Raw genomic sequence first — 11,511 nt, forward strand, 5'->3', positions numbered from 1 at the left:
AAATTGCACAAATAAAATACTAGATGGCGCGACAATATCATAATCAGAATATAATTGGAAATTTTCAATTTTCGGTTTTAGATCGACGGCACGTCGACGGCCTTGAAGCTCGGCTAAAGATGCACAGTTGCCAGATTCAAAAAGACTTTAATTGGCATCCCATTCTTTTTCTGGTGTATAATAATTTCTTTCTATTCTTCGTTTCTTGTCAGATACCCTTACATTAATTATCGTTTGGCTTTTAAAATAGTTTTAAGTTTAAGTATATTATTAGAAAACATATGCTCACAAAATACATTTTTAATATATGTAATACACTACTTTATTATGTTAACTAAGCAAATACCTTTAATTACCTTTAAAATTAATAATATACAGGGCGATTGATAGTGATATTTATTAATGCTGAAACGTTAGTAATGAAATATATGTTTAATAATAATGGAAATAATTTATTAAAATGCAGTATAAGAAATGTTAATTGACTAAAAAAATACTATAAGAACAAATGTCTTCTGTTGCCACGTTATTTATATAGACCTAGGTAGATTTTAAAAAGTGACACAGGTACAATTAATAATATATTAGTTCGGCATAAAAGTTGCTGTCACGACATCGTACAATAAATTAAAATTCGTAAAATAAATTAAAATTATTAATTAAACAAATCTTTAAAACGAAACGCAAGTATACCAAATTTTGGCCCAATCGAACTCCAGGGAATGATATCATAATATTGTACTATATTATGGTACCACTCGATATGCTTCATAATATTGCAATGTCACCGAAGATCCATAGTATACCAAATTTAAGCAAAATCGAACGCCAGGAAATGGTATCGTCATATGATACTATAGGTAGGTACCACTTTATATGCATCATAGTACCATCATATTACAATGTCATCGAAGATACGTAGTATACCAAGTTTAAGCCCAATCGAACCCCAGGAAATGGTATCGTAATAAGGTACTACATTATGGTACCTCTTGATATGCTTCATGGTACCATAATATTGCAATGTCATCAAAAATTCGCAAGTATAATCAATCATAATATGGTACTATAGAAGGTACCACTTTATATGCATCAAAGTACCATCATATTACAGTGTCACCGAACATACGTATCATACAAAGTTTAAGGCCAATCGAACGCCAGGAAATGGTATCGTAATATGGTACTACATTATGGTACCCCTTGATATGCTTCATGGTACCATAATATTGCAATGTCATAAAAAATACGCAGGTATAATCAAATATGAGCCCAATCGAACGTCAGGAAGTGGTATCATTATATGGTACTATAGAAGGTACCACTTTATATGCATCATAGTACCATCATATTACAATGTCACCGAAGATACTTACTATACCAAGTATAAGTCCAATCGAGGAAATTTAATTACAATCAAACGTCACAAAGTAATTATAATTCAGCTCTAAGATTTAACTCTTACTAACATGGCAATTTAAATACCTAAACGTTTGAAAAAAGAGCTCTGATCTATTTTAATATGTTTAAATGATGCAGGCTTTATAAGGAAGTATTACAATATGAATTGCACAACGGCAACACTGCATAAAATTCGTTTAAATTTCGTTTGTAGAAAACTGTTTTCCTTTAAATTTATCGCCCTCTATTATGTAGTAGCAAAACTACCGCATCAAAATGTCTGATTTGGAGACAGGCTTTTAAAACCTGTCTCCTTTTGATACCTACGATTTTATACGTGTAACGAGGCTTCTGTTGCGTAGCTAGATATTCTCTGGTAAAAGTAAAAGTGTTTTGGTGTATTGTGGTGATTTAGTGTTTGGATTTTGCGATATACATAGTATAAAAATAAATTTTTCTAGTACTTCATAGCAAAACATAAAACTCAGCGAATTAACCATTTATTACTTCAAAATAGGAGAATTTAAGAACACATTAAAGTTTAACACTATTTTCCTTCGGCATAAGCTATATAAATTACTCTTCTTCACCTAATTCTTTATTTCGGATTCATATTTTTCATTAAAACTTCACAAAATTTACTTCTGACCACCTAAAAACATCACTTGAAAGCCGAAAGTTAAACCGTAGTCAGCTGAGACATGAATCAGCTAGCCTGAACAACTGACATGATATTAAATTCATACGAAATGAATTAACTTTATCAGTTGATTTGAGACTTGACTCGTCTAAGCGCACCTATACTCTTTCAGACACAAAACTCGGCTCTTCTTGCGCACCTTCTGTTTTGATCTACTTCATCAACATGATGCTGTTCAAAAACAGGGACCCAGAAAAAGACTGCGACGAATACATGTTCGAATCACAAGGCGATGTCCAGAGGATCTTGGTCCTACTCGCCTTGCTCTGCATCCCATACATGTTGCTGGGCAAACCAATTTACATCATGGTTAACAGAAAGAAGACTCAGAAGCCACAAATAAACGTAAGTTTGATTGGATCTACAGGTTTGTATATTTATTATATTTTTCTGAGAGTTTATTCTTAACAGGGCAATCAGGGTAAAAGAAATGGTGACATTAACCAAGGTCTCGAAATGAACGAAGTGACAGAAAACAGCACAGATCCCAATGCGCCAGCTGGTCAAACTCAGGTGAGCCATCAGCATGAAGAAGAGGAACCAGAGGAGGAACCTATGGGTGAAATTTGGGTGCATTCCGCCATTCATACCATTGAATACGTGCTGGGTACCATTTCGCACACGGCCTCATATCTCCGGTTGTGGGCGTTGTCACTTGCTCATTCACGTAAGTACAAGTTTAATCTTAATTTATATTATATATTTGAGTTTCTTCCATAAGTACTCAATGCTAACTTAATTCTTCTGTTGATTTCTTGTAGTAGAGATCCCGAGCTATGTATTAGTTGTTCTAATCTTCTACTGTTTCCAGTGTTGTGTTATTTATTAGAAGTATTTTCTGTTTAATAGTTTGTTGTACGTTACTTTAGTTTTTGCTAAATTTATTTTGAGACCTACTTTATTGCTGGATGTATTTAGTTCGTTAATTTGTGCTTGTAGTTCTTCAGGACTATTGGTAATTAAGACTATGTCATCAGCGAATCTTAGATGGTTAAGATATTCCTAGATTCATCTGTTTTAAATCCTTTGTTGGTCCAGTCCAGTTGACGGAAGATTTCTTCTAGTATTCCTGTAAACAGCTTGTAGCGTTTTTTTAAAACATTATCACTGCGAACGGCAGCTTTTCGTTGGTAGAACAGTCGTGGATCAGGTATTTCACTGGAAAGAAACTAATTAACAATAATAACTCGAAATTATAAATATTGGGCGCCAGGCATGTACAGAGAAAGAAAACACAGTTGTATATTACCCTTGTTTATATTACTTAAAACTAATGACTATATTTATTCATGATGTTCTTAGATGGTACATGATATTGTAGAGTTCTAATAAATATATAGTGGTTATATGTCAAAGAAAGTGGTGGTAAGAGTCGTACTAAATATCAATGGAAACAACTACGATAAAATACAAGACATGTAAAGTTTAAGAGAATGTATGAAATGTAGCATTACTTTAATTAATTCGATATATTCCATATGATGCTAAATCGAAGATGTTGCAACCTGTCGATTCTAGAATCTATGTTTGGTTATTCATCTGTTAAAATAGTGCGATAATAATATCTATAAAAGTAATACCATTACAAGATGTAATGCAATGAAACCTAAGATCTAAATTGTATTTAGTATTAATTATTATATTAAATATTAAATCGACATGAATGTTCTTAACAATCTAACCACTAAACATAGTCTGTACGATATTATTTAAGATGTACGTTATTGTTTAAGACTGTAAATGTTTTAAATGTTAAATGTAAAACTAGAACTTAAATCTACACTTAGCTGTTCTTTATGTAATCTTGCTTTAAACAGTAACAGCGTGAGGTGGTCTCGCATCTCTGTACTCAGCCATTCAACACAACCAAAGGGGCCAGAATGAGGACACCATGAATTGATACAGCCGTAACTAGCGTCTTTCCCTAGCTGGGAACGAAGCAGCATGGGACTCAAGCTACATCCACGCTGTGGCACTTATATGTAAAAAAAATCATTCTTACTGGGGATACTCGTCCACAGGACATCTGTACATAAGATAATGTCCATACATAAGACACTACCCGTACCTTGGACCCTCGAAATACTTCCGAGGGCTCAATAAATAATAAACATCCTGTCATTTCTTCCATGTGACATTCTGGAGGACAAAAGAAAAGGGACGCCAACGTGCCAGCAAAATACAAATACAAGTTGGGACATCTGTAACTCTACCCTGTAGCCTCGAAATAGCAGCTGATTCAGATTATACAGCAAGATTTAAATAATCACCGTTTCTAAAAACACTGGGACTAATGGCGTCTGACAGGCCAAACGGTCAAACCAAAAGTGCCGTTAAATCACAGAGAGTTGACAGAAGAGATGTTGACAGCGCGCGCCTCCACAGAATAGTGAAACGATAGCAGGGTTGGCGACTAGGGAACGTAAAAATTACGCCAAGCGTACCAACAAAATGATCAGGCCTGAACGAGAGGGAATCCGGTGACGATAAGCCCAGACATCATATATTATATGTAAAAAAGACATGTAACGAACTAAAAACGTTACAAGCTTTGGGGATTTTTGGGTTGGCAAGTTGGGAACTCTGGGGTTGTTTTTATATATCATTACTCTTGCTTTGGCTTCTTTGTATATGTTACAGTGAAAGTCGGAAATACAGTGACTGTTAACATTCACTAGGAAATGCTAGCAATGAAGCATTGGAACAGTGAAAGTGATATTTTAAAGAGATTTCTTCAGAGAGTCAACTTTTCCTAGTAATTTCTAACATTTACTAGTGAAAGTAACATTTACTAAAGGTTGCCAGTAAAAGTTATTCTGTTGTACAGGGCGAGTGTGGTAAGGAAGAATGTTGGTGGAAGTTAGAACAAATAAAACTTTTAAGAATATTGGATCACATCAATATTCAAGCTGATCCACATATCTAAAAAACTACTTACTTTTTTAGTATGTCTATTAAAAATTATAGAAAATAACGACACAACCTTCTAAATATTAAAAGAGAAAACATAGTAAACATTTTAAAGCGTACAAAACAATTAAAAAAAACATTCATAAATATAAGATTATGTATTGGTACAAGCACAGAATATCTAGCTAGATATTCTGGGGTACAAGGTTTTTTAATAAAGTTCGTTTCATCGTGGACAAAATAAAGTATGCCCGAATTTTCGTCAACGGGAGTTATTCGTTTTTTCAAACCCGCTACTTCAAGCATATCAAAACGTTTAATAAATTCATAGTCACTAGGTTCCTTAATATATTTTTCTCTTGCGCCCTTAACTTTTGCTATGACTTCATTATATTGTAAAACTGAAAAACAAGCACTATTAAATTCTTGCGAGTGCCTAGTTTACCATAATTTTTCACAGAAAATTTCTTCCATGGGGAAAATACCGCACAGTACTTGGATGGCGTAGTGTGAGCAAATCAGTGAATGTGAGCTTTTACTAGTAATTGTTAACAATCACTTATTTCCAACTTTTACTGTAACATATATATTGACGAGAATTTCTATACAAGGCCTGGCAATACCTTGTTTCGCTAGGGCTTCTATTATTGCCTTAGGCTATATCGTAAGGAAGTTCATATTATTTTGTTCGGCTGATAGCTTCTCTTAGTGTGTGTACGTGATCAATCGTGCTGAAGCCGCTTCTAAAGCCAGCTTGTTTTCGTGGTTGTGTAGCGTCTAGCATGTTTTGTATTCTGTTGTTTATTATTTTTGTGGATATACGGGGTGTTTCAAAAAACATGTGCCATCTCTCGTGGGGAGATTCCTCACGTAAAAATAGGATTTATTTTTCATCAACATACGTCCGATTCTGCTTTGTTTCGTACCTATACAGGGTGTAAAAGTCTTAATATTTTTTCGATTCATTATAATTTTCTTTCAAATTAATTAATAATTTTCCTTGATACAAGTGTAATGGCAACATTTAAAAATGTTTAATATTATTAACTTGCGAAAGTTTTAAATAAGTACTCGTTGATTTCTCATCAAAAAATACGAAAAAATGTTCCTATGCACATGGGTATGGAAATGCATAGTTTTAGAGTTACAGGATGTTAAAACTTTTTAAAATTAGTTTTTTTTGTAATTATCTTACATACCACTATTTTTTTATTTGAAATTACTGTAGGTTGGACTAATAGTAATAATACCTAATAGTAATAATATTTAATAATAAATTAGATAAAATATATAATTCATTAATTTTATTTTAATTTTATTAATTTTGATTAATGAAATTGCCTTTATCTCATCAAGAAGGTGGAATTTGAGAAAATATCAAGAGATACGTTTAATTGCATTAAACGGCCTACACAATTTTGATATCAAAAGAAAAAAAGTCAGTGGCGCACATGTTTTTTTTACAAATATTCCAGTAATAACGCATATGCACGTCACTTATGAATTTATCGGCCCTGTTTTAGCATTAAAATATAGGTAGAGCACTTATAGTAACTTTTACCCTCAAAATTTCATTCGAATCACTGAAAGTACTTGGAAGAAAATTATAATAAATCGAAATATTATTAAGACTATAACACACTGTAGCTACGAAAAAAAGTTGAATCGGACCTATGTTGATATGAAAAATAAATCTTATTTTTACGTGAGGAATCTCCAAACGAGAGATGGCACATGTTTTTGGAAACACCCTGTATAATAATAATTTTTAATAGTAATAGAAAATATTTGGGTATTTCGCTATTGATACTTCAATATTTTTTGTGTCGGTAGTGAAATATTCAAATCTTTCCTGTAGTGAACCTGTCACAAGAGTATAGAGATAAATATTTGACAGTATCTTTTTCTTTTTCTAGAACTATCAGAAGTATTATGGAACATGGTCTTCCAAATGGGACTGAAGCGAGAAGGGTTCACAGGCTGCATCACTGTCTACATCTTTTTCGCTGTGTGGGCTGTGTTCACAGTGGCCATCTTAGTATTGATGGAAGGATTATCTGCTTTCCTTCACACGCTGCGTCTTCACTGGGTAGAATTCATGTCGAAATTCTACAGCGGTGAAGGTTACGCCTTCGATCCGTTCAGTTTCAAGGCCATCCTGGCTGCAGAGGAAGAAGGTGGTGAATAAAGAAGATTAATTTTCTCATTTTAAATTTTGTTTTGTTCGTGTAGAGAAATCTGCGATTTTAAAGTATTAATAAAACGATTTTCTTCTTTAAAAAAGGTTTTATTTTTGTCGTTGATTATATTTTAGTCTATAGAATTTTATTTTGAAGATGTATTGTTTTCTTTAAAGTACAATATATTTAGTTTGTTGCAAGTAATGCTGCAGTTTTATTTTCCTTTTGTTCAGTTTGTAAAGTTTATAAATTTCGTTAAAAAGAGAATCATGTTGAAAAGGAAATTGACTCATAATGACTGAGGTCTGGTCCAAGTTTAGTCGTTTTATTTTAAGTAAATATTTGATAGTGAAGAATTTTTTTGAATTGAAACTTCTTTAAGCACGACGGGAGTAAAAATTGAGGGCCGTGACATACGAGAAGCGTCAGGAAAAGTGTTAACGATCGGAGGTTAAGACGGAGCGTCGTAACTCGGGCCCTATGTGAGTTAGGGGTCTGAAACTCGGATTGAACGTATCATGTGCTACGAAACCCAATCGTCAATGAATCAAATCAAAAAATAGTCCATTTAAAGGTTGATTCTCACTATACCTTCCGTTTCCATTCCATATCCGTTCCGTATTTTTTATTGTATTCACGCTAAATAATAACAGAGCTGGTACAAATGTAAGAACTTGACAACGCTGTTTCCAATACGCTTTAGTCCGCCAAAAAAATGAATGGAAGGAAAGGATATGGAAAGGAAGGGAAACGGAATATAATATGCTCAGACAGTCAGGCGGCACTTGGGGCACTTATGAGCCCAAAGGTATTGTCGAGACTCGTCTGGGAATGCCTAGGTGAACAGGGAGCTTTGGTTCGAAGGAACAGACAGCGGCATCCAAGGCAACGAAAGAGCCGATGAGCTAGCTAGGCAAGGATCATCGGATCCTATCTTAGTCCAGAGCCAGTACTGGGAATACCCAAATGTATGGCCCGTAGTGCACTAAAACTCTGGATCAGGGAAAAGCAGAATGTCCACTGGAGAAGCAGACAGAAGAAGATTCACAAAACAAAAAAACACAAAAACAAATATACAAATAATAAAAAAATGTCATACAATACAAATCAATTCAAAAAAATTTACGTCATTAAAAGTACAAATAAAACATACATGGACATTGCAGAACAAAGGCGTACCTAGAAAATTTTACAAAAGGAAAACTGTAAATGGAAAAAATCATGTTATATATCATAAAATCAAGAGTTATAAAATATTAAATATTAAATACCTTTAACCAGTGTGTGAGATAATCAAAATTTTAAAATTCAAAATTGTTCATGATTAAACATGCGAAATGCGGGAAAGAATGAAAGCGACTTGTTATTCAAAGGCAGATGATTGTACATTTTCTTGGCATTGTATAGTATTGTGCCCTTAACTAGTTCTGAGCTCGGGGTTGGCAGATACATATCGTGCTCCGCATTCCTAAGTGGATAGTTGTGAGAAGGCCTTTCCGGAATAGCAGATATGTGCTTGCGGATTAAGCAAACGGATTCAAAAATGAATAAGGAAGGAAGAGTCAGTAGTTTGAAATTTTTAAAGAAATTCTGGCATTGAGTTCTACTGTTCAGTCTCAATAAGTATCGAACTGCTCTGTTTTGAAGTTTGAAAATACGATCAAATTTTGTCGCGCAGCAAGTATCCCAGAATAGAAGGGCATAACGCAGATGCGACTCAAAAAGGGCATAATAGACCATTCTAGAGGTTGATAGTTAAATTCCTTAGAAACTGATCTTAGCGCAAAACAGGCAGCGCTTAGTTTCTTTGATAAAGCTTCGATGTGCAAGTCCCATTTTAACGAGTTATCTACAAGTCCTAAGAATCTTACAGAGTTCAAGACGTCAATAGTGGTGTTATTAAGTACAAAAGGTTGTATAGTAATTTTATATGACAAAACTTTATTTTGTGAAAGGTTGAGCCATAGGAGATTAGAATCGCACCAAGATTTAATGGTGCGTAAGTCACTGGATATAGTATTATGTAGTGCCGTAACATCTGGGCCGCTCCAAGTGAAACTAGTATCGTCCACAAAGAGGCAGATTTTACCGCTAATGTCTAGATTTACAATGTCGTTGATAAACACCAGAAACAAAATAGGGCCAAGTACTGAACCCTGAGGGACACCACATTCTATCAGTATAGTATAGGCTTACAAGAAGACATAGACGTATCAATCCTCACAACGTATAAATCCTCTTCTGTTGCCAAGATACGACTTAAGCCATTCGAGCGCCACTCCCCTGAATCCATAGTATTGCAATTTGTTAATTGAGATATTATGATTTACACAGTCGAAAGCCTTAGAGAAATCACAGAAAATTGTAGCTGTAGAGTGATGGTTATTCAGGCTTGAGTATACATTATTAAAAAGGTCGAACATAGCATCATTTGTACAACTGTTACTTAGAAATCCAAATTGATGGGTAGAAAGTACTTTATATTTAAGGAAAAAAGATAGAAACCTTTTTTTAACCAATCTTTCAATGATATATAATGTAGGCAGGAGAGCAATTGGGCGATAGTTCGAAGCTTGATCTTTATCTCCTCCTTTATGCAGAGGAATAATTATTGCTGTCTTAAGGCAGTTTGGAAAAACTCCTTTTTGGAATGACTCGTTAATTAAAGTAGTAAGATAGATTAACGTGCATTCCGGAAGTTCAGAGAACATTTTGAGAGTCAGTCCCAGACGAGAACTTATTTTTAACACTTTTAATTGTACTACGGAGCTCATCTAATGCTACGGGCTTGAAGAAGAAACTGTGTAAATTCTCATTTGCTTTAGTGAATCATGGGAAAAAGTTATGGTGTTCACTAATTTTTTTTATAATATTTTATGTAAACGGAAGGGAAACGGAAGGGAGCTGATATGGAAAGTATAGTGAGAATCAACCTTTAGATGGAATTTAGTAAGTCGATAGATTGGACCAAGACGAACTTGACCGTGTACCACACGTATCACTATGACAGTTAGTTTTGAGGTAAGGAACGTTAAAAGTTGATGTCGTCCGATCGCGACCAAATTTGGTGGGTAGACTATGTAAGCGACGGTGCACACGGTCTCACCCTGCAAAGTTTTGTTTACATCTACATCAGGGTGGGACTAACAATTTGATATTGAAGAAGAATGTGGGTTGATTTCGGCATAATTGGAGACTGGCTACAGGATAACGCCCTCGACGTTTCGAACAGATGTCTCAAAATGGACGAAATCATCAGGATTTTTCTTAATTATGAGTAGATTGGAACCAAACTGGAAACGTGGATAGAGGTACCCGAATGGAGTCCTCAGACGGACAGACGGACAGACAGACAGACCGAAGTAAAAAGAAATTTCACTTCAAATATGCGCACATAGTGTACAGACAATTTTTTTAATATTTACACGTTTTGTGATTTATTTTGTTTTTTTAGGTAACGTAATAATAATAATATTTTATTAATTTCACCGGCTACGTTAAGGTGCGTACAGACCTGACGAGACAAAAGCGGGACGAGCGAGAGACTGCTTCCTTCCGTTTTTTGAGAGAGCATGCAAGAGCCAAGCAAACTATGTATAGCATGCACTGATGTCTCGCAGTCGAGCTAGCCTACCACAAACATGTCCAGACCTGTGTCCAGACTGTGCCGCGAGATTTCTTTGATCGCCCGTCGAAAAACCGACAGAAGACGAATAGCAACGAGACATCTTGGATTGTCTCGCAAGACCGCTGTCTCGCTCTCGCCTCCTCAGGTCTGTACGCACCTTTACATTGCCATATTTTAGATTAATTTAGGTAAGAATTCCAAAAACTAATAAAAATGTGTAAATACTAGTATTAACAGTGATTTTTTTCCAATCACGTACTGATAATTACGTGCAACATGGGAGGTTGATAAAAAAATACTTACCTTTATTTAATTTAGTATTGAATCTCAGTTCTTAACATTTTTTAGTTTGTTTGAATAATGAATATTTTTACTTGTATAATATAATTTGTAAAATAAAAAAAAGTGAATACATTAAAAAAAAACAGTGTCATAATGGCCTGTGAAATGACAATCGCTGATAGTTTCCGTCAGGCTGAGCCCTATGTGCCATTTATTAAAAAACCACAAGTGTCTTCCCAATACAAATTATTTTTTGAAAAATAGATGTTTGTCCTGAGAGAAATTATCATCCACTGCCATTTCAAATGTTACTGTGACGGTATTTTTTTTCTATAATAAAGTATATGTTTGTCAATAAATTATCTGAAATATATTTGTATTTTTTACATTTATTACTATCGATAAAGTGG

General features: G+C 34.4%; 1 protein-coding gene across 2 annotated transcripts in view; it reads left to right on the forward strand.

Moving 5' to 3' along the window:
* Window positions 1-7,388, forward strand: part of LOC115882141 (V-type proton ATPase 116 kDa subunit a) — a 55,634-nt gene extending 48,246 nt beyond the window's left edge. For both annotated transcript variants that reach the window (XM_030900005.1, XM_030900004.1), the window contains exons 13-15: window positions 2,214-2,446; window positions 2,513-2,768; window positions 6,928-7,388. In XM_030900005.1, the coding sequence (XP_030755865.1) occupies window positions 2,214-2,446; window positions 2,513-2,768; window positions 6,928-7,199 (761 nt within the window). In that variant the 3' untranslated portion in view covers window positions 7,200-7,388. The remainder of the gene's footprint in view (window positions 1-2,213; window positions 2,447-2,512; window positions 2,769-6,927) is intronic.
* The last annotated feature ends 4,123 nt before the right edge of the window (window positions 7,389-11,511 follow it).

Source organism: Sitophilus oryzae, unplaced genomic scaffold (genome assembly GCF_002938485.1).
Source record: "Sitophilus oryzae breed Bouriz unplaced genomic scaffold, Soryzae_2.0 scaffold_177_pilon_pilon, whole genome shotgun sequence".
In the NCBI taxonomy this organism is placed as follows: domain Eukaryota; kingdom Metazoa; phylum Arthropoda; class Insecta; order Coleoptera; family Curculionidae; genus Sitophilus; species Sitophilus oryzae.